This window comes from Chaetura pelagica, unplaced genomic scaffold (genome assembly GCF_000747805.2).
Source record: "Chaetura pelagica isolate M959 unplaced genomic scaffold, ChaPel_1.0 scaffold222, whole genome shotgun sequence".
Lineage (NCBI taxonomy): Eukaryota > Metazoa > Chordata > Aves > Apodiformes > Apodidae > Chaetura > Chaetura pelagica.
This window is the reverse complement of record NW_009952711.1, coordinates 8,663,161-8,687,691: the sequence shown is the minus strand read 5'-3', so window position 1 is coordinate 8,687,691 and position 24,531 is coordinate 8,663,161. Positions and strand designations below refer to the sequence as shown.

Genomic DNA, 24,531 nt, shown 5'->3' with positions numbered 1-24,531 from the left:
ACCCCTTTACGTTTCACACCATCATTTTTGCCAAATATTCCAGGAACTGCACTTAATTTCCAGGACCACTGTGTAAATACCTCCCTCCTTGTATTTTTTTGGAAATGGTTGGTGAGGTATATAGTCCAAAGACTTGCATCTAATCTTAACAATTTTCACAATTAAGGCATAAACCAGTGATACTATGGGGGGCTGGAGGGGAAAGCAGCTCACAACATCAAGCTACATTTGCCTTGTTATCCACTGTATGGCTTACAATGTACATAGACCAACATACCCACAGTTTATTCAGTTACTCATAGAAATTGAACTATAGTTTCATTATTTAGTTGCTATAGTTACCATACTATCAATCTGCATTTAAAATCTGGAAAAAATCCTATGAAGGTTACTGGTTTGTTTGGGGTTTTTTAATGAAACTTGACTAGTCTTAATAAAAATTAAGAAAACATTTAACACAAACTGATATTGGCAAGCAACTTCTATAAAAATATACTGTATAGAAACACATTTGGAAAATTGCATAGAAAATATCCTTTTATTTAAATTGACATAAGGCACTGTTTCACTAGCTGTGGTTTGGCTGTAAAAACGCAAGTCTTGTATTTTGATTACTTTTATGTTAAACAATATTTTCCATAAAAATATAGGTGTGGGAGTAAAAAACCCTTTTACACAGAGTAGGAAATACTCTATTGTAAAGCTTCACCAATTTTACTGCAATTAATTTGTAGAAAATTCTAATACTATTTTAAATCAGGATCCTACATGTTATTGTCCTCCATGCTGTTCGCTGGCTGGTGCTGAGCTTTCTTCATTTCCTGTGTAATCCAGGTGTTCCATCATCTAAATGGCAAAAGAAAGAAAAAAGTAGATAGAATTTTGTGAATAAATACTGCTTTTCCCCCATTGGTCCAAAGTATTTGTTAGCTAGGAAATACAATTAAACGTGTTAGAGTGTGTTTTAGCAGCATACAGATAGGAAGTCCTCTATAGATGAGAAAAGCATTCAGGGCAAGTAATCGTAGCTCTTAGCTAACGCTTCCCACTACAGAAACATTCTTCAACCAAGGATCCAAGTCCTCTACAGGAAATTAAACTTACGAGTCAAAAGTGTCTCAGTTATTAAATACAGAAAACAAAAAAACCCTATTGGTATTATGCAAATATTTCAAAGACAAGCTTTGCAGAACTGGAAATAGAACCTAGGCTCCTACCTAACATTTACAGGTAGCAAGCAATAGCTTGAATAGAAAAGACTAGCCTCCTCTTTTTGTGACTGTAAAGACTATGACTACATTTACAGTTAGTAAAAACTAACTGTACTGGCAAAATGTCTTATTAAGTTTTCCTTTTATTTAAAGAGGATAAAGGAAATAGAATTGTAAAGTCAGATAGTCATGGAATGGTTTAGGTTGGAAGGGACCTTAACCCACTGCCATGGACATGGGCACTTTCCACCAAACCAGGTTGTTCCAAGGCCCATCCAGTCTGGCCTGTGGATGTTGCATCCATAGCTTTCCTGGGCAACCTGTTCCAGTGTCTCACCACCCTCACAGTTAGGAATTTCTACTTAATATCTCATCTAAATCTACCATCTTCCTGTTTGAAACAGTTCCACCTTGTCCTATCATTCCATGCTCTTCTGAGAAGTTCTTCCCCAGCTTTCCTGTAGCCCCTTCAGGTACTTGGAAAGCCACTATAAGGTCTCCCTGAAGCCTTCTGTTCTCCAGGCTGATTAAGCCCCACTCAGCCCGCAATACACGAGAATCAAAACGAGATTATTATTATATAGACTGATTACACTTTACAATTAATGTAAGAGATTAGGCCACTTGAATAGCCCAAGACAACACTGTATTTTTCCCGACTAAGCAGCAGCCAGTTTCCCTATCCACTGCTGTAGTGCTAGAGGGCAATGAAGGCTCCAGTCTCTTCCCTGGGACAAGACACTGAATAAATTACAGAGGTAATACCTTTGTTAGCATGACAAACTGAGACCCATAAGTTTGAAAGCTTCAGAATTAAGCATAAGTAGCAAGAGGCTAGGGACTGGATATTTTTCATAGCTGACGAGACACAGAAGATAAGGAAAGAGTAAAATTAATGCTGAAAAACAGAACCCGTCAAGGAGCTCATATGTCCAGCATGGCAAGATTATCAGGACACAGGCAAAATGCTTTCGGCATCAAAATGTAGAAAAGCCTACGTACATTCTTCCATAGGAGCACATCCTGCCTAGTAGTAAAAAGACTCCCTGTCTTTCTGTACAACAGCTGCTCACCACATGGGTTCTCAGCTGGGCAGATGTCCATACAATGAGGACATGTTTGCTTTTTTGTCCTACTAGCACCCATTGCAGAACCTCTGACAAAACAAAGTCAGGGTCCAACACTTGTGTCATACGCATTTTAGCGTGGTATAAATCTATGTATAGGGCAAAGAGTCACTCCTTTAAACGCTCTCTTCTGTTGTAGCCATGACCCACCTCTGTGCTGTACGTTCTTATTGCAAGGTATACAAAAATACCTCACTAAAAGTAGGCTTGCTTAAACAAGCTGTTTCCCAATCCAGACACACCAACATGATGTGCAGTAATTCAAGATGACAGTTCCAAGGCAAAAACAAGTTACTGGGACTTGGGTAACACTCAGGAGCCTTGTGGCCACAGTATCAATCTGACTAAAACCAGAAAAGGTCTTTCACGTCCCTCCCTTCATGTGTCAGAATTCAGACAATAAGAATTAAGGCAGGCACTAGTCTTGCTAATACACTTAAGAACTGAGTTACAGCAATAGCACTAGTTACAGCAATAGCACCAGCAGTGCTAATGACAATATTACAGTTACTTCAGTAAATCTAGAACTTTCCTCCTGCACTTACGACCAAAAAAACACATCAAAAGTCACCCAAAGCAAAACACTCCCTACAATTACAAAAGTAAAACCATCATTTCAAGTGAGTATTCAAGCCAATTTCCAGGAAAACACAACAACAACAAACTCCCACACAGTACCATGTTACATCAAGTAATGCCATCTATCTTCCTCCATCCTAAGGAAGCTCAGCTAACAGCTGGCATACAGAAGACAGCTTCAGTAAGCATTTTGCAAAATGTTTCCCTATTAAATTGACAAGACAGAATCATCGACGTTGGAAACAATCTTCAAGATCGCCAAGTCCAACCATCCCGCCTTACAACCCCTAACCACTAAACTATCTCCTGAAACACCATGTCTACAGCAGTTTTGCTGCCCCCTCTCCTGGCACCTCTAAGAATACAGAACTCTAAAAATTCGTGGTTGCTGTGCCCAAGGCGGCCTCCAACTGTCACATCTCCTACCAGCCCTTCCCTGATCACAAAGAGCAGGTCTAGCAGGGCACCTTGTCTGCTTGGTTTGCTCACCAGCTGTGCCAGGAAATTACTTTTGACACATCCCCATAACCTCTGGGACTGTTTCCTCTCTGCCATGTTGTAGTTCTAACAGACATCAGGGAAGCTGAAGTACCCCACAAGTACATGGCCAAACAACCACAAGATTTCACCCAGGTACTTATAGAACAATTCATCCTTCTCATGGCCCTGGTTGGAAGGTCTATAGCAGACTTTCACAGCAATATCAGCCTTATTGGCCTTGCCCCTAATCCTGATCCAAATGCACTCTACCTTGTCATAATTAAAGTCCAGTTCTAGACATTAATAACAATTCCTAATATACAGGACCACCCCCATCAATTCTCCTTCCTTGTCTGTCTCTCCTGAAGAGCTGGTAGCCATCAACTGTGGCTCTCCAGTTGTGTGAGGTACCCCACCACGTTTCTGTGATAGCCACTATGTCATAGTTTTCCTGCTGCATAATGATCTCAACACCTTTTTGTGGTCATGGGCCCTAATTCCTGCCTGAACCTTTTCAGGTATTTCCATGGCTTCTAAACCATCAATAACCCTTGCCTTTTTGCTTCCCATTGTATCTCTAGCCCCTATCTCAACTGAGATGGCAGAAGCAAGCACACCATCCTACCAACCCCAGCATGCATCCCCTGGGCTTATTTACAGCAGGTTGTTTTAACCCCCCTTTGAATCTAGTTTAAAGCTCTGTCGAGATGTTTCCAGAAGGAAACCCCAAACACCCTTTGCTTGCCTGCAAGACTCTTTAATGATGTTGCGTTCACATAATTATTAGTAACTTACAGCTGTGATTAACTTTCAAGTGTCTAAAAACGCAATTCAAAATTGCAGTCCTAAACAGCAGGTTCATGCTATGTAAATGCCAATGACTAATCCATTGATTTATTATTTCAAAGACAGGTAAGAAAGCTTGCTAAACATTTAAATTGGCCAACTCTAAAAAGTTGCAAGGCTATCCTGAAAACTTCCAAGTAGCTCTAGCCCACTAGGTTTTTCATGATGTTACCAGAATGATATCATATATTGTACTGATACAAAAAACAGGTAATATTTCTAAATTAAATCAATAACTAGGGAATAGGTATCAAATTAGTTTATAATGCAGGCATACATGGGAGCATAAACAATCAAAAAAATCTCAAAAAACCTTTATTACAAACTTCACAGTGGTATTACTGCCCTTTTGTTTGTAGGAAAGTAGCTACATCACTCTCTTTAGAATTCCCTGTGCTTCAGTGAATAATTAAAATGCTTTCTGTGCAGCAAGACCAGTGTAAGACCAGCTCAAGACCACCCCATAAAAAGCTGCACACAGCATAACTAGAATTTAAGACTGCATATGCATAAAGTAGAAACTGAAAAACTGATTATTTTTTTTATACAACCTTATCCAAGAACTTGAGTGCACACAGCAGGACAGAAGAATTTTCAAGTTACAAAAATATAGTCAGGCCATCTGATCTTAATTTACACTCAACCCTTCCCACTTCCTAACTGCTTCTTGGGTTTGTATCTAATTTCTTTATTGCTAAGGCTTTTTAATGAGACTTAAATTGTTAAGATACTCTTTATCAGAAGAAGCTAATGAGAAAAGCACTTTTTAATTCAGAATTTAAGACACAGGCAGAGTTCACCATCTTAAATTATCTTCAGTGTATAGGTCAGACAAACTACACTTTATAAATGGATATGTAACTCTAGACTGATGACTGTAATTCAACATTATATTTAAATGCTTAAATTCCAGAAGGAGTTGACAATTGAAAGCTCGCATCACGTGAAAGACTTCCATATAGGTAAAAGCAGAGGAACTAACATCAGTTCTAAATATCTGAAGACATTCTTAGGGATCTGGGAACTTACAGAGAGGCATACAAAACCTGCCTTCAGGCTTAAGAACCATGGGCCCATTAGTACCTTATAGTAAGTTTTCCTGTTTTCCTTTAAGGAAATAAAAAACCCCACACTTAAGCATAAAACCAAATTTATAGCTTGTCTTCAGTTCTACCCTCTTCTGCTGAACTACTCAGAACAATTAAAAAAATAGATGCAAAAAAGAACAGAAAGAGGATGCAGAGGGGAAAAAAGAGAAAAAAGAAATCATAAGGTAATTAATAAATTTGCATTAAAAGAAGGCCATAATCACACCTTGTAGCAAAGGCGTCCTGGAGGAGTCCGATACCTAAACAAAATTCATTCCATTATTAAAATCATATACAACAAAAACCAGGAAACTCCAAAACTCAAAAAAGCTAACTAATAGAGTATAAACACACAGTAGCATTCATGAAGTTTAGTCACCTGACATGCTGTACACAGTCTTCTACCCCTATTCTCAGGACACTTTGCTCTAACAAGTCTGCAAGGTTTCTCTGTTCCCATGAAGACAAAGCAAACCTCTACAGAAGTCTGGTCACCCTTGTGAATGGGGCAGCTCTGCTCCAGTCCAAATTACCATTGTTGTAGCAAAATATAGTCTTCTGTCACCTTTCTGTATCTTTCCACCTCAGAATGTCAACTGCAAGCTGGAAATTTAAATCCTGGGCTTGGAGGTGCAGAGGGGGCTCCTGGGGGGGGGAGGGTATGTGTATTTTCTTTTAGCATGTTTGTCTGTAAGTTCAGTAGGGACAGTTCAAAATACAGCTTTATGTGAGAAGGAAAACATTAAAGAAAGATTAACACTGCAGCATTCTGAGAGTGCAACCTGAATAACATCCTCTGCAAAAAAAAACCCAAAAAAATAATATAGAAAAAGTTCTTCAGGAAGTTACTAACTCCTGTTTTTCCGTAAAGTTACAGAGGTGTTCAAATCCTAGTCAAGTTTAACTCCAGGATGGTGGAAATCAACATTTTCAATTGTGGCAGAAATGAAGTCATGTGACCTCAAAACAAGCTGAAGTTCAGAGCAGTTTTAATCCTACAAGAAACCAGTTGAAAGGACATGAAATAACTACTATGGCAACATAATTCTTTCAAGTATGAGCTCTGTTATGAGAAGTGCAAGAATTTTTTGTCACTAAAGAGAGCTGCCAGATTTACTTAGGCCAATCTTACTCAAAACTCAACCCAGAGTTCCTGGGCTTCAGATATGCAATACTGTTCATTTTAGGATAGCAAACAGTCACCATTTATATACAAACGCATGGCAAGAACCTCATTCTGACCTACAGAGGAACATTTGTATTCACTGGATGTAGGAAAAAAAGAGTTGTTTCTGTAGACAAAAAGACAGGGTATTTACTTAAAGCTGTAGATCTCCCAAGAAATTTCATACCTAGCCAACATCCCTGAAGCAGGTATAGAATGTTAGTGATATCTACAAAAGGTAGCAGTTAGCTGATAATATGATAGGAGCTGCAGGCCTGCAGTTTTACAAGGATTACTACCACCTTGAGTTCCATTGACCCACTTAAACCTGCAATCCAGAAGTTGAAAAAGCAGGAGTTGCTCCCTTCCATCGTCAACTTCACATCACCCTCCTGCCACTGCAACAGACTATCCATTCTCTGAGCTCAACACAGCCTAGACACAGGTCATAGTTTCTGAATTCCAACAATATTGGATTTCAGGCCTCAAACAAGATTTACAGTAATCTCAAGACTGGCCTGTCTTATGAGAAACGCCAGCTCACAAGGGCCACTGGCACATTTGGTTACTACAGCAAGTCAGATCAGGGGAAATGTGAACATGTTAACAGGCAGAGGTGGTGGGATTTTAAAGTACAGCATTGTTATAGATAACCAAAGGGGAAATGCAGACAGCCAAGGCAGCGTGCGCAGGGTGGTGCGACAGAAACAGCTAAGTAGCCACCCAGCTATTCTGTTGCTGAATTCTCTGTATTATCCTGACAATGCAGGACACCAGTGATATGTGGAAACTGTAAAATTCTAGTTGATCACCAACCTTTTTGAACTGTCTCAATACAGGACTAGCGCAGATTGGAATCTACATGCTCAGTTCAGTGACTCGTATCATACCTCACTGAGGAATGTTAAAGCATAAAAACAATGTTTCAAAGAAAATAGACCACAACAAATAACTTTTTCCCCATGAGTGCTGAACCAGCTATTTCATCTCCCTTAAGCTTTGTTCTGCCATGTCAACTACCGGACAAAGATTTTTCTAAGAACAAGGACTATTTTTCTTTATTAGTTGCAGAAGATAACAGACTAGATAAAACTGGATTGCAGGTGAAATGTTACCAAGTCCTTAGAGAAACATACACTCCAAGGTATTAACAACAAAATACTCAAGACATCCAACCCACCTGGTAACTGCTTCCTTTCCAAAACTTCTTCATCTCCTTGCGCTTCCAAGCAACCAGTGAGCTAGTAATGAGTGTACATGGCACAAGATAGAGAAGAGCAGGTTGTCCCATCTTCATTAATGCCAAAACAACAAAGGTCAGCACCATACCAACAGCATAAGCTATAAAAAGATATTTATACATAAACAATCAAGAATCAGTGAATTTTAAAATTAAGTTACTCATTTAGTAAGTCAGAAATATTTTTTTTTCAGTAATATCTTCCTTTTGAATATAATTGACATATAGAAGACAGTAAGTGGCTCTGACTGCCATAAAGAATACTCACCTTAAATATGGACAGACACATTAAAGAGAGACTGTAAAGAGATTCTTGACAACATCGAACCTGAAGAAAACTATCTAGTTCTGCCATTTAAAAAAAGCTAGGATGAAGATTAACACTGCTGAAATATCCCATTATTTACCTATTGTACAGGAAATGTAGTACACAGAAGGTGAACGTGTCTGAACATCAAATCTTCGACAATAGGCAACCAGAAGCCCTTAAAGGGAAAAATAAAAGCATTAATGAAATACTTTGCCATTATTTTTTTTTCTCCCCAATCCTCCAAATCAAAGCAGCATTAAAAGATTGTATATAAGGACTTCCCGTTGCTGTGTGTTATCTTCTTCCTATTTATTTCTGGAAAGCCAAGAACCAGTTTAAGAAATCCTACAGTCAGTCTTGAAAATCAAAACCATAATGGAACTATGAGCCAAGTCATCTTTGTATTAAAATGTTTTGGTTTATAGCATGAGGTAAACGTATTGTGCTATTTTCAGTTTTCTAATATAGAAGAGTAAAAACCCAGTTTTAATACTTTTCTTCTATAGGATTTTAATGCTTGCTTTTAACAATCTGTGATTTTGCCTGTGTGCTGGTCACGAGAAGGTGCTTTGTGCCTGACTTAAAATTTGCTCAAAACTCCAACTAAGGAAAAATTCAGCTTTTCTAAGAATGATGGAAAAACTTGATAATACATTTTCTGTTATGTCACCTCTAATGAGGCAGCATAGGATAAAAAAAACCTGTGAAGTCACAGAATTACTTGCTTTCTGTGCTATTTCAATGGGATTTAATTAATACTGGCAACTGGATTTTGCTGTGTAATTTTCATTAACACAATACGGTGCAACAGAAAAGCAAAAACCCTTCACTATTCAAGTGTTCTCTAAGATACTAAGCTTTCTTATATTGTGGCTCTTGTTGTATTCTGCACTGACAAATCAAGGCAAACTTGCATCTGATTTATTAATAACTTTGTAGAATAAATTCTAATAGAAGTGAGTTGCGAATCAAACCAAGTATCTTTAATAATGTTCTAACTGCCAAAAATATTGGAATGTTACTCACCTGGGACAATAATGTCTCCAAAACCCAACAGTGAAAATGGCATGTCACACAGTGTCGATGCAGAGTATTCAAGTCTAGGCACTCTAATAACCACAGGTAACTGTAAAACAGTATTTCAGAAGCCCACATAAATCTAATCAGGATGCTTTAGGTGGTTTGGATTTTTTTTCCTTGTTTGCTTAAATTAATAAACATTTTAAATATAATTAATTTATTGTCAATGAAGAACTTCAAAATAGTTAGAACCTAAAGTAAAAGTGAGAAACCAACAAAGAGATTTGATAAAGTTTAAGGCAACAGGTGAGCTGGAATTTCAGATTTACAAATAATATGCACACACAAAAAAAAAAAAAGTTTAACCATATAGTGGGAATAACAAGTCTGGATTATTAACCTAACTATAGTGTATTGATCAATGATATCCAGGCCCTGAAGAGAAATTTGGATAGTCAGGTTTTCCCCAAAAGAATAGTCTTTTCAGAGGGAATAATTTAAAAATCCAGTATCTGAAATACAAGCCTTACTTTCTCATGGGGAGCTGAGCGTTCAGTAGGGACTTCCACCAAGTTTCCATCATTCTAGGATCAAACCCAAGTCAACAGGTATTTAATACTTAAAAGAAAACAGCAGAAGCTGGCTATATTTTGTAAGAAAGTTATGCCAAAAAGCACGCTATGAATTAGCTACGCAGTGTCAGTATTTTTATGTTGCACATATTGAAACAACCATTCATACCTTTTCACTGTTTCCAAAAGGACCAGCTGCAACTTCAACCATTATACTTGCCCCATTCTGAAATTGAGGTTATTTTTCAAAAGTTAGTGATTTAACATAACAAAACATTCCTACTACATTTACAAAACCTGTTTGTACCTCATTGTACAATCCAGGATTGGACAGATCCTGAATATCAAAAGGAATGCACTAGTATTTTACAGTATTATCAACTACTGTGTTGCATTAAAAACATGTAGTCCAGCCTAAAATAACTTAAAAAACCACAGACAACAAATCCACTAGATGTAGCTAGAATTTTAGACAAAAATGTGTCAGCTTATTCTTCCATGAGTTTTCTGCTTTAGAATAAAAGAAGGTATGTTTGCATTCAGTTCATACTACACTGCAAATGAGCACTACCAAAAGTATCACAGCAAATACCAACATACGTGTGTTAAAACCAAAAAAAGAAGGGAGAAAACTGGAAGACAACCTCTCGTCATCACACTGCCACACAATTCAGGACAGCTTACTTTTGGCCATGTGACTGATGAAAACTTAGTAATTTAACAAAATTATGGCACCTAAACAGGCATTATGCTGTACAGCCCACACAAGATGAGTATCTAGGCCCCACCTGTCTTAAATGAGGAAAAAGGAAAGGAAGTCAGCATTCCTTCCTGCATCAAGAGTACTGAAAACACTGATCTGTTTGACAAAAATACTGCCCCAATGACCAGGTAACATCTTTATTTTAAAGATAAAGTCACAGACATACCTTTGTGATAAATGGTGTTATGAAGACAAAAAACACATCATACAGAAGGAGAAGGCCAAGAAGTATCACGCAGGACTGGCAAAAAAAAAAGAAGGTATTATCACAAGTTTTCAAGGGCTGCATAGCTAGATTCTGGTGTCAGTGCAGTACCATCATGCTAAAAAAAATTTAAAAACTAATACAAATGTAGAAGAAAGACAAACTTCCCCCATGAAACCCCCCATGTTTTTACTCTGAAGTAACATTTAGAAAGAAGATTGCTTTATTTTAACAAGTATTTTTAAATTGTAAGGATTTTTTAAAAATACATATTTACTGAGTGCTGAAAACCTACTTCCTGAAGCTAAACTTAGCTTAATGACATTAGAATACTTTCTTAAGTTAAGTAAGTTACAGTACCTTAAAGTTAGGCATTTTCAGTGTTTTAATAAAGTTTAGGCAGAAAGCAACTCCCAAAATGTCTTGCAATATCCAAGCCCACCTAAAAATAAGAACACATTTTACACATTATTCAAACTACCAGCAGAATGTAAGTGCAATAGTCATTTCAGATTTTGCTGGAAATAGCAAGATGGCAAAATGGATTGGAAAGGAAGAAATCAGTTCTTAGAAGTATTGCTACCAAACCCACAAAAGTGCTACTTTCAAGGTGGTCAGTTTCCACTAGTCCCTGATCATAAACAGGTTACTGTTCTTCATCAGTGTACTACAGAGAAAAGCAGTTAAACAGAGGCCATAACAAGGCCTTGGTGTTCACTTGTATTGTTGCTCACTACTTAACATATAGCTCAAGATGCTGCTTAGGATTGCACAAGTTTTGTGTATTTGTGGTCCTGTGCTTCCACTGGGCCATAGGAAGAATAGTTCCAATGTGCTATTTTTGCACTTCTTTTTCTTCTGTGGCAATCATTATCTATGAATCATTAGCGATCAAGCCAGTTCTTCCTCATTTTCATAATTTTTTGTAACTTCAAATTACCAGAGAGTTCATTTGTATTGCTTTGTTCTCTATTATTCCCATGCTTGTTAAACTTCATAAATACTTTCATGACTTTCTTTCAATCAGCAGTGGAGTTCAGAAGGATGCTGTGCTACAGGTTGTTATATGAGGGAAGTTCATTAATGATGGTTTTTCATATTATTCTTTTAAGTCAGGATGCATCACTTACCTATCTTCATTTCGAAACACTGCCCAGACAACAGCTGCTGCTGTGCAGAATGCAGCAAGAAAAATAAGCCTGACTTCAATGTTTTTGTTGCCACATGAAATCCTAAAATAAAATAATTGAGTTAAAAAGGAACACCTGCAACAGCCAACACACATGCCTGTGCTATCACAGGTCCTTAAGCTGACAAAGTGTTCTCATCCCAAGAGCTTTTCCTCCACCAGTTTGTTTGATCTGGATGCAGGTGGCATTATTTTTGCAACTGCAGTACCAGTCCTCCTCTGGGCTGCATCAAAAACATGCCCACAGATGGTTAGCCAAGTTTGGCTGTGATGGACAGTGATGACTGGATCGCCTGGCACTAATATCCTCTACCAAGTAACAAACAAACACAAGCTTAGGCTTCTAAGCTTATAAGCATTGTTCTTTCGGGGAAAGGAAGCATTTGTTGCATTAAACATTAGGGCTTTTTAAAGCAAACTTAATGATCTTTAAGGTCTTTTCCAAGCAGAATTATTTTGTGATTCTGTGTGGAGGAAAATGGGGACATTCCCATATTCACTCACAGCTGCAGGATATTTAACTCAGAGCAGTAAGAAGAGGTTTTCTGGACACTGGTAACACACTACACTTAAGACTGTAACTACTAACTTGTAACATGGATGACACGAACACTGTGTTGCCTTCACAAGGAGTTAAAACTTGGTCCGTCAAACTGTTCTACTATCTTCACACTACCTTGAGTAGCAACCAGAAAGCACCCAAAAGAAACCTCACATTTCTAGTATTGAAAACTGTACAATACCTGCACTGCCCAAATGGTATTTGTCCTATTAAAGCTGCAAGACAGTTGTATAGACTCGTTGCAGATGCCAAGCAGAAGACTGATATTATAACATACACTAAATAAAAAGAATGGAAGATGGAAATCAGTGACAAAATGCAATAAAAAGAATAACAAACAGGAATCAAACATAACAATGTATATTTGATATAAGCTGTTAATAGTTATAGCACAGCTCAATACACTCACTGGAGGCTACAGTCAGCTGGTTACAGGAAGTGCTGAATTCTGAGTGTCTCTGCCATTATGAGTTCTCACCAAGCAAAGACTTAAGTTTTTAATTTAAAAAAATTAAAACTATTTCTAATTATTTTTCATCTGTTTTCTTTAAGAAGAAACATGTAAACCATTACTGCTTTACAATACTTTTATTTGGTTTGGCTAAAACCAAAGTGCTATTTTACAACCACCAGCTTTCTCAGCTTCTGGTAATACTCCTCATTTCAAATTCTCCCTTTCATCCCTTTGTCTGCTTATGCATAAAAGATCTGACTAATGATTTAGGTGGCACTTTAAGATACTAAACACTCTATCCCTTCCAAAAATTTCTATGTAGTTAGGAACCACCTGGTAAGCAAAAAAATCTAGATTACATGTTCAAATTCAAAGTATATTGTGTATTCTAACTTGTTAAGCACCCTAAAATATGGACAACAAAACCAGCTGTTCGCTACTTATGGTTGTGGATTTTTTGGTAGTGAAGGTCTGGCTAGAAAACAACTCTGATATATATATATAAGGAGATTATTAAAAAAACCAAACAAACCCAAACCCATAAACAAACAGGCAAGAAAGGTGGATTTTATAGCTGTCACCAAGATAGGGCAGCATTATGATCTGTGAAACCCACAACAAGCAAAACAAGAAACTCTGCATAACAGGTTCCTCTGAAAACAGTAAGAAATCAGCTGTTTAGGGAATCTCAAATTCTGAGGAAACAATGCAGCATTAATGCCTGAAGACTTACAACAAGAGATGCAGAGAACACTACCACAGAGCTCAGCTTTGCAACTGGCTTTGCTGGAAACACTCCCTCCCCTGCATTTCAGTTCCTGAATTGATCTTAACTCCAAGTACTGACATTCAGACTTACATTCACACACTATAGTAGTGACACATCAAAGTGATGGTTTTTTTGGTTGTTTGGTTTTAATTAGAGATTTTTCCATAGGACAACATGTCATACCATGGTAACAGCTTCTTTACCTCGAGCAGTTTCACATATGTCTGCTCCAAAGTGCACAGAACTATGGCTTCTGAGGAAAAAAGCTATTAGGTATTTTCTTTGAACTATTCACATTTCTTCCTCCCCCTAATTTGTTACTCATCCTTTCCTGTTACTCTTCCTCCTTTAAGAGGCCTCTTTCTTCACCTCTTCCTAAATCTCACCTGAAACATCTCACAGTAAACAGGGGACATTTTAAACTTAAACCTTTTGATCACATTAAGAGGTTCATCAGTCTTTTAGTGGGACAAGTTTAGTAAAGGTAGTATTGCCATTAGTCAAGATAACAAAAGCTACCCAAAGTCAAAAGTCAGGATGGTGAAGTTTCTTTTTCAGAAGTAGAAAGTTAATTCATAACAAATTCTTAAAAAAAAAGTGAATTTAGAAGCTTTCAGAATTAAAGTTACATTGTTTCTACTAAAAAGTGTAATTTAAAGCAGTGTACATCTTTTGGTTGCATGACTTGAGGGCAAGAAAAAGCTTCGACCAACACTTCGGAAACTGTATTTTACTGGAATTGCATAATTCAAGAACTTAGCTTGTTGCTAGTATGCTTGAGTTCATTCCATTATGGTCATGTCATTTAAGCTAGTTCTTTAATTAGGGCACTGCAACCACAAACTCAATGGCAGTGTAGCAATACCTAACAAAAGCTTTCACTCTAAACACTACTTTGTTATTACTGCCATCCTCCCAAGAATGTTGATGTACATGGTACACTTTTTTTACTAGCCAGCCACCTCTTCACACTACTCAGGATAAGCACTGTCAAGGCAGACTCTGTAAAAGAGTGGAAGAAAGCTTCTCTCCTTTTTTAAGTAGCAACTACATCTTTTCAACCATCAACTCCTACATGGAGAGAACAATTTAAAAAATGCATTAATTTTAGTTCAGAAGTCTAGCTTTTCAGCCTTGGACACCTAATAAGATCATGCAGAAAATTAAGTTAAACAAGATGATCCACTGTTTCTTACCTAACCATTTATAGAAGAAATAAAGTAAGACCAGCATGACACAACAGATGACAACAAACAAGATAACTGTTACAGGAGTGAAAGTAACATTTTCTTCCTTCTTCTGTCTTGCTTCTCTCTCCCCAGGACTTGCTACTGCTTTCAAATTCTCACTGTTTTAAGAAAACGACAAACACATTTACTTCAGATGACAAGATTATGAAAATTGTTTACTATGACCAGAATTATTGGTTATAAAGATATTCAGTCTAATCCTTCATACCATTATTTGACTTACAAACACATAGAAATGGTATGCTTATTGTTTAACTTTCTCTCCATTTTTTAGCAGAGATACACACTTCTGACCTAACATAGATCACAAAGAAAAGATTTTAACTGCTAGCCTTTCAAGTTGTGTGATGATTGCCAACTTTAACAAGTAGGCCCAATCAAAGCACTAATTCATGTGAGGAAAAGCAGTCCCATATCAAAACTCTTAAAACTCCTTTTCAGGATGCACAAACTCAACTGTTAGTGCCTCACCACTGACTACACCATTTCTTGGGATTAATATCTGATAAATGAAAATAATGGATTTCACACACTTATAAAAAACCTCAACTGTAGACACTAAGTGTCTGCAAAACCCATTCATGCTAGCAGAATGAAACTAGTTAATACTAGCTCTTTCACCCTTACACCTCATAATTACAGACTAGGTTTAAGAGAGGGGGTGTAACTGGGGATTTTCACTGAGAGTAAGATTTGTGTCCACACATACTCCATATTTATACCTCACCATGCAAAATAAGGAGACTTCAATTGTTGTGTTTGTTCTTTGAGCAGATAGCCCTAGTACTCCTTATTACAGACACTGGTGCAACCTGCCCATCAGATAGCATGTTCCTGACAAATCCCACGACCCACCTACAAATGCTGAATTCAGCACTGAAACAGCTACCTTCAAAAGCTGAAAACCCACAGGAGTAAGGCACATTGTTAGATGAATCACCTTCTCAGAGTACATGCTTTGAATAAGCAGCATTTTTTTTTTAAAAAAAGCTCACCCTAGATTTATGAAAGTGCACTTTAAGAAGTTTAATATAATTACATTTAGGTATTTTTCAATATGGGAGACAGCATCACATTTTGTTATTTTAGCATTCAGTGCAGCCACACCCTGTAGCACTGCAGGGTAAAAAAGAAGCATAATCAGAGCCAACCTTTAAAAGAAGAAACACAGACATCCCTCTCCTTCTATGTCTTTCATCTCTTTAAAATCACTAATTTGCATAAGTAGTGGGAGAGAGGAAGATGCTGTTACCACACACAATCCACTCCCTGTTGTTCTAGGGAGCACAGCACTAGGAGAACGGGAAGCCCATTCAGTGTACAGACATCCAAGAAACACTGCAGAATAACATCAAGCTCTGAAAGGCCAACTATATCCAGTTTAACCCCAGACTAAAAACAGCTCTGTGCATCCAGTGTGCTTCACTTGACTAAAAAAAGCTGCACACCCCTCAAGCACAGTGCAAAAGCCCCTACTACCCCTTATTTCCCTGCATGTGCTACATTCTGCACTTCTACTCCCTCCCTTCCCTGCACAGGAACTGCTGCTGCCTTCTTGACCCTGCCTAGTCCTAGAGCTGCTCTTGCCCCTGGCTCTGTTGCTCTATCAGATAACACACAAAGCCGAAGCAGATTAGCCTGGTTGGACTTTAACTATCTGGAGCCACCCAGACACAACTAAACCACAATTCTCAGTGCTCCTCGTGACAGAAGCATGGTGCAGAGACATGCCAGAGGGTGCTGCCCAGCCAGCTGGGATGAAGCAGCTATACTGATCCCTACCAATGCAGACATTATATACAACTATGTATGTACCTCTTGGATTGCCAGACTTTTAAACTGTCATTAAAATATCTACTTTCTACCATGGATATTGGAGTATTACGATGCTAGTTTGTCAAAATGTTAATACATTCCTCCTCCCAAAAGCTGCACAATCCCTCACAGACTTTTACAATCTACTACTCAAGGTTCCTGAAAGACCTATGGTGATTTTTCAAAGGTTGCTGTGCTCAAGTATTTCATGGCAAAGCAGCTAATTCACCTACTTCTTCTAATTTTTTAACTACCAACCTAAAAGAACATAATTTGTCACTAACCATAGTGACAGCTTTTACCACATTTGTAGTTCACAAAACATAAGAAGTTCTGTTTAACAAACTTACAGTTCTGCTACTCCACTCCAGTAGCCTCCTAATGCCACTGTGAACACAGCAATAAGGAAGATGACAACCATGCTGCAATCAAACTCTGGCAAAGGTGGCGAGTACAGGGTGACATTAACTTCTTTTCCAAGTGTCTGAAAAATAACATACAAGTTGGTTCATAAGGACACCAAAGAGATTATATTGCTTATTTTCCAACACAATGCACATCACAATTTCCTGCTTTTCACCTACACTCCCACCACAGGGAGCTCTAGGATCATGAGATAACTCTGCAAGAGTTCACTTACTAGGTTTGTTACACTCTGCTATTCAAGACTCATAAAAAACCTGACTTGAACAGTGAAAGCTAAGAGAGACTAAGCCTTCTAAGAAAAAAGCAGAAAGAATGCTTATCTATCTAGCTATCCGCAGACTGGTGCTGCCTCTCTCTTCTACACAAAAGAAGAAAGTTAGAAACCTGAAAGAGAGATTAAATAGAAATAAAATTGTAGTAGGAAGAGTACAATGGCTGCCAGCTTCTAAGCAGCACATACCATTCAAAGCAACAGCTGCCAGTGACATGACAGAAGACTTGGGCAAAACTACATCATCACTTGTAGTCTAGGCTGTGTTCCTAACTACTTTTATGAGGGCAACCTCATTATAAGACAAAACTGAATTATTTGATTCAACAGCAGTATAAGACATCATCTGCCACACTAATATGCTGGTGAAGTTACTCTGGTGAACTACTGTAGCTATGTAGAAGTGATTCTACATGACACTACCCCAAGCAGCATTATGCAATATAGTGGTGCAGAGAAGATTCAGAAGAAATTAGGGATCTAACCCTGCCCTGTTTCCCTTCCATGTTAGTAGGGCATATCTTAAAACCACTCAACTAAGCAAACAATTATCTTACTTGAAGGAACAAATTTCAAGACAGTGGACAACCCAAACCAGAACACAATATTCACCAAGACTATGGCAGACTGAGGACAGTCATCACAAAGCTTCAGTCATGTCAATGCTTTGCAAGAACCAATCTTCAGTAGGAACAGACAGTAAACAACTAAAGTCCTAAACATCTAGGCACAGTGTCAGTTTGCATACTTACCTAGGACAACCTCCCATGGCAGCTCTGAAGATTAAGAGCAGAAATGGTGAAGTAAACTAACAAATTCAAAACCAGGAGCTAAGACTACACAGATTAGCACTAGCCTCTGCTAGTCACAGAAAAACACTAAACAGAAACAGAAGAGCAAAACGACAACAGGAAAAGCGACACCAAGAAAAGAGACTATTTTCTTTAAAACCCTCTGCAATATTCTGTATGCTAATACTAAATGTCAAGGAAAAAAACCACCCAAATACCCCCAAAACAAACTCCCGTGCTCATGAAGTGTAAGAGATATCACAGCTGCCACATATTAATGACACACACTTGGCATCTCACCATGAACTCAACAGCAGAAGCTCAAACTCTGCCACCTAACTGCTCTGTAACAGATGCTGTCATGCTGTACATAAGAGCCCATAATCTGGCAAAGAGAAAAAAAAAAAACTCACACCTTCCTCAAGATCCAGCCTGATAAGGTACTGCTTGTCTGAAAGATACGCCACTACACACAGGCTCAACTATTCCATGCTAAAGGAACAGCCCTTTCAGGCTATAGCTCTTTAAGGATGTCAGGCGTCTGCAATTGTATACAAGTCTACTGGAAGGCTGCTTATCTTGTTTAGCAGGAGACTTCCAAGATTACCCTCCCTCCAGATATTATATTACCCAGTCTTAGTCTTCTAATTAATCATTCTCTCAAATTAACCTGAATTAGGAAGACTAGCACTTTCACAATGTAACACCCTCATCTATGAAACTGAAAGAAGTACCTATGCGTATTCAGATCAGATAGACATCCATATCTGACCTCAAATTAATTTTATTTGTTAAAAAAACTAGGTTTATGCAAACCATAATATGCTGAAGTTATATTACTTACCAGCTGCATATCTACTATGTCATTGTATCTTATAAGAGCAACTGGAAGCGTCACATCTTCAAAATCAGTCTTGTTATCTGAAAGAAGAGACTAAAAGAGAAGTGTCACTGGTAAGCATACTGAGTCTATTTGCAAAACAGGTTAGAACCCTAAAAGCAGATTATCCTTTAAATAAAATAAAATAAAAATAAAAAAAGATGTGTATATACAGTGCTTAGGAATATGGTTCAGCACTGGACTCTATAGTTAGGTTAATGGTTGGGCTCTATGATCTTAAAGGTCTTTTCCAACCAGAACAATTCAGAGTCTATAAATTTCAGTGTATTTGCAGGGAGAAAAAAAACCAAAACAAACAACCTCATCATGACCGTTTCCAAGAGATTAATGAAGACAGATGTACATAAATCAAAACAGGTGATACTATCAACACACTTGCATTCATTAATGTTGTGGTTTTTTAGTATGACAAGTTATAATCAAAACCATTTTTATTCTCTATGCTTTTAAAAGAGGATTAATGTTTAATGATAATCATGCTAATTCCTAAATCTCACATATTTATATACACATTGCAGCTGTAATAGAAAACAAAAAAAGCAACAGAAGTATTTGTAAGTATATCTCAAAATTCCTTTTTTATCTCCAATTTTGGATTACATTCTCCTAGGTTATTTTTGTCACGTGTGTAAAAATGTTGCCTAAGCTTACAGGGAATTCAACTACACTAAAATTAGGAAACGATAACGACAAGCATTTGCACTCGGAAACATGATTAGAGACACCAGGAACAGACTAAAAATACAATTCAGCTGTAAATACTTTTAGACGATAAACACAAAGCTAACTCAGCCTCAGGGAGAGCACTGGTGCCAGCACAGCACCCTGTGGGGACAGTGCTGGAGTCCCATGCATTGCCAGGGTCCTCCAATGCTGGGGCTCCTCTCAGCTAACCCTGCACAACAGCATCAGACCAAACAGATGAGACATTATTTCACTATACAAGAAAACTGTATGTTGGAACTTACCAGCCTAGATTTACTGGCAATCAACAGCATTTTAGCACCTGAACTTTGTGCAATCCTTGCTTTCTCCAAAAAAGTGCAGTTTCCTATCATCACTACAACAGCTTTGTCCTTCATTAAGCCAGAAGGAACTTCAGAATAATTGCAGAGTACTGTAGAAGTCAGGTTTTCCAGAGTGCTAAAAGTCTGCAGGAGGGAGAAAAGTAATGTGATGAAAGCAGGAAATTTAATACTGCAGACTAATCTAGAAGGCTACATTACTATGCTCCCTAATTTGAGGTTTGCCAGAAAGAAGCATAACAGAAAGGAATCACTAATTCAGGAATATAAAACCAGCAGTTTCTGCAGCCTGCAACAGTGAAGGACATTTATAGCAGTTTATAGCTGATATACCGGTCTCTAAATACAACCTCTTAGCAGTGTTGCTATAATTGAAACATAAGAAACTGGTTATATAGGAAAAATCACAGCCTGCGGTTCTGGGGGAGCCAGTGTACCCTCTGTGGTATTCCTAGGCTTCCCAAGCCACAGGAGCTCTGACAGATGCAACAAAACCAGAATTCTGAAGTACAACACTTGGTCAAAAACAGTGAGCCAGATAACATACCAGTTACTGCAAAAGAATTTTAAACAAATATTTCTATCCGTATTTCAAAGTTCAATTCATATTTCCAATTATTTAAAAATTGTCAGTTTTCTTTAGTCAAGACATCTCAGTGGCCAAAGTAGCATAGCAAAGATGTTCGGGACATACAAATTATTTTTACTCTGTTTTACATTGAGTTAACCTGCTAATGACAGGAGGGAATGGAGAGGAGTGTCCTGATCACTTCCAAACACCAAGTATTTCCTCTTTATATGAAGAGCACCTAAAGAAAATTTGTTTCTGTCTCACATCCTAGTTTGGCTCCAAGGAACACACTCAGGTAATATGGGATTATGATGTCTTCCAGATAATCTCCTATTCCACCATGTTTTCAAGACAACTGAACAGACGATCTAACTGATGAACCAATATCAGAAATCTCTTTCACAAGTTTACAACATTTTTGTAAACAAAGAAACAGAAGTTTTACTCCCAAATCTAAAACTTGGACATAATAGCAACAGCTGAATAAAAAATTAACAAGATCAGATATAATTTGTAAATTTATTTAAAATTGGTTCTAAGCCTTTTAAGCTTCAGAAGCTTTTTGAAGTACAGAAATATTCCCCATAGAGATCTGGGAGAGAGAGGGGTGACAGCTACACACAGTAATGAGACAGGATGGGAACATGACCCAAAAAAGTAAATATTCAACATAGCACCTATTGAACTCAGAATTTTGAAGAGCAGTTATTGCTGATCCAAATTCATTCCACATTCTAGTTTGCTTAAGGAATATCATTATAAACTACTTACAGCATTGTCCAGGCTCTTTGGAAGAGATACCCAACTAGAATTGTAAATCATGCAGTAATCCTTTGTTACTGGAGGTTCACCACTTCCAGAAGCATGCAGGATCCCCTCATCTGCAGTTACCTGCAACAAACCAGGGTGTTCTGAATTAAACAAAGTTCAGAATACCAGTCCACAAATATTCTTCTAAAAACTGTTAGGAGAAAAGGAATTTAATAAATGTATCTTGTATAACACTTTCCATCAGGAATGTGTAGCTTTAGAGGACAGAAATCTAGTCACTGTATAATGCTACTTCTCAGTTCAAACACAATGTATTTGTTATGTTTACAGTTCATGTCACTGTAGCAAAAACCACCAAGAAATCCAAGCAAATTATTTCAGATTCTGTACCTTATACTTAAAAAAAAACCACAAGTGTGTAAAAGTTTAGATAGGAAGCAGTTAAAACAGTACATGGAAAAGTGGACTGAAATCTTTCCCTCTTTGCAGACTCTAGAATTTCCTCTACTAATAAAGGTATTATATGGCAATTCCTGCAATTTTTTTTTTACCAAATAATAGTAAGCACAGAGACTAGTACACAACTAGGAAAAAAATGTGTAGCTAAGGAATACCGGTGTCTCTTAAAATTATTCTCAGAGTCTCTCACTTAGTATGATTTCTGTTATTTACTAATATATATGAATTTTACAACTTCTGATAATTTTAGCAATATATACTTTCGCCCCAGGCATGAATACACTATTAAAGGTCAGGTATTTAAGTGGATAAATGAACAGACTAAGAATTAGATGTAGCTACAGCTGCAAACTAGTGAAAACAAATACACATCATTTGTATCTCAAAGAAGTGTCACCTTAAGACGACTGGGAGATTATCTTATTTCAATTTTTTTCCTGAGAAAAAAAACTGACCTCAATGCTGAGGAAGTATCAATAGATTAAAAAAACATGTATTTTGCAAATGCCAAGTTTGTCTGAATGAACACTGAGATATTAAGCCAGAAAAGGGCATTAGTAAGAGAGGAAAGCCCAAATATCTGTCAGATGTACAATGCTAATCATTAACAGTGCTTCAGCAGCATTTCTCCTCAGGCTAGCGTATCAGTATTCTACAGCAAGTGAGATCTAGAGAGAAAAGAACATGTGATTATATTGTTTCAGAGGTTTATGTCTGCCTGGTTTGAATAGCAAAAAACCTTCTTCAGAGGAATCCATTCTATTGCCCATAGTGCATGAACATCTGCTGGGAGAACTGTGTCAAAGGGCCTCAGCACATTAACTGTTTAACATACAACAGTTCCTCAGCTATCAGCTAAAATAAATTGTTCCACAATTTATCAGCACAGAAATTATCAAGTTTCCCTCTTAAGCACACTCACCTACAAGTATATTGCTTTTAATTTGCCATTAGCTTAAAGACTTCCAAGAGGTGCAAACCCATATTTCCATTCATTAAAAGCTCTTTTTGCTTCAAGAAATGGAATAATACATGTTTTCTAGGTCCTGGGAATCAAGTGTTAATGCTACACAAGTGTAAGTCTACCTAGAAGGAGTGATTACTTGCTTATTTTACGCGTGTCTTTTGCTTGGCAAGCTTCCCTTCTTTTGGAAATCAGGAAACAACTCTTGCTCACGAGGTGGGGGAAGGGAGGATCAGAACATGACAATTACTGCCACATATTCGTTGCTGAGCTCTAAAGACAGCATTTAAAAGTTAAAAAAGAAGATAAAAAGAAGATAAATGATACATGCAACGTCTCACTTGGAACATTCCCACTGAAATCCTGTTGCACTTTTATTATTTTCTAATTGTTTCAGTATCCTCCTTTCACAGCAAAGGCTACTAATTTGGGCACAAGACCTTGCAGGCAGCTGTGCCACTGAATGGTACAAAACAAATCTTACTCTCAGAATACGTGCAAAGTTAAAATTTCTTACAAAGCACATTTTTCAGTCTTGTTACTTAAGTAGAAGACTAAGCACGTCTCCACAAAAATGCTCCTGAAAATATGAACCTGTTTCCATAGGTTCACTTGCTCCAATTAAAATTGCTCCCGTGTGGAGTAGATGAGTAGCAGCTGTCCTTAACTAAATGGGCACCATCATCTTTCAGGTTCAGACAACCCCTAGTGGGCCCTCACCTTCAAACAAATGTCCTCCTATTTTTGACAGGTGGTTCCCACATCACATTTCCTTTCTTTACCACCTTTAAACTTGTATAATTCTTTATCTTTAATAGGGAGAAAGTGTCTCATACTGTCTCTTAATACTCAGTGCTCCTAGAACACCCCTGTCACTGCAGGAATATAAGCTTTGCAATTACTGTTGAGCTCTGGAGTGCACTGGTAACCCCACCACATAAAATATTGGAAGTTATATGAACCAGTGGACACAGACCAAACCAAGGAGAAGGTCCTGAAGGAAATGGATGAGGTAGCAACAGAAGATATTGAGAAGGCTGAGGTCCTCAATGACTTCTTTGCTTCAGTCTTCTCTGGCAAGTGCTCCAACCTCAACACAGCAAACCACTGGGCCGAGGGGCAAAGCCACACTTCCAAAAACCCTCACACAACTGACAACACCTACACGGGCCTCACAAACAGGCCCTTTGTAGAGGCACAAAAGCTACTTTACCCAAAGGCATTCTCACAGCACTAACAACCTGTGCTGTGCACCGTGGAGCACATCCAGTGATTATTTCCTACCCTGCATCCCACCTTACCAAAACAAGGCAAAAAAATTCGTTAAAAACAACCAAAAGTAACTTAACCACAAAACGTGCTCAGTGGAGCAGCATTTAAGGTAGATATGCCCTTCATACTGCTTAAGCAGATAAGAGGTCTCTGACTTCCCCGTTTCACTGCTCCAGGAGGCAGGAACCTGCGGGGTTCCCGCAGCAACAGACACCTGAGCGCGGAGAGGCCCCAGGAGGGCCCACACGGAACCAAAATGGCACTTGAAACGAGCAAGCCAGAACCCGGGGCGGGGACACACTCCTCGAGCTTCCCCAGCAGCCTAATTTAAATACCTCTGGAGACAAGACCCACGCAGGCACTCGGGAGATTTGTTACCGAAACCCTCCCAGGCGGGGGCCCTTGCCCCCGGCAGGCCCGGAGCTGCCCCGGGAC

The 24,531-nt window shown here is 38.1% G+C and overlaps 1 protein-coding gene across 1 annotated transcript in view; it reads right to left on the bottom strand.

Annotated features, from left to right (window-relative positions):
• Positions 1-519: 519 nt before the first annotated feature.
• SPPL2A (signal peptide peptidase like 2A) overlaps positions 520-24,531 on the bottom strand; it is a 25,896-nt gene continuing 1,884 nt past the window's right edge. The window contains exons 2-17 of the mRNA XM_009994558.1: positions 21,402-21,541; positions 20,003-20,185; positions 18,978-19,067; positions 16,996-17,129; positions 14,777-14,928; positions 12,539-12,635; positions 11,737-11,838; positions 10,967-11,048; positions 10,568-10,642; positions 9,808-9,864; positions 9,597-9,650; positions 9,073-9,172; positions 8,144-8,221; positions 7,677-7,837; positions 5,558-5,591; positions 520-846 (exon numbers count right to left, since the gene is read on the bottom strand). Coding sequence (XP_009992860.1) covers positions 815-846; positions 5,558-5,591; positions 7,677-7,837; positions 8,144-8,221; positions 9,073-9,172; positions 9,597-9,650; positions 9,808-9,864; positions 10,568-10,642; positions 10,967-11,048; positions 11,737-11,838; positions 12,539-12,635; positions 14,777-14,928; positions 16,996-17,129; positions 18,978-19,067; positions 20,003-20,185; positions 21,402-21,541 — 1,571 coding nt within the window. The 3' untranslated portion in view covers positions 520-814. The remainder of the gene's footprint in view (positions 847-5,557; positions 5,592-7,676; positions 7,838-8,143; positions 8,222-9,072; positions 9,173-9,596; positions 9,651-9,807; positions 9,865-10,567; positions 10,643-10,966; positions 11,049-11,736; positions 11,839-12,538; positions 12,636-14,776; positions 14,929-16,995; positions 17,130-18,977; positions 19,068-20,002; positions 20,186-21,401; positions 21,542-24,531) is intronic.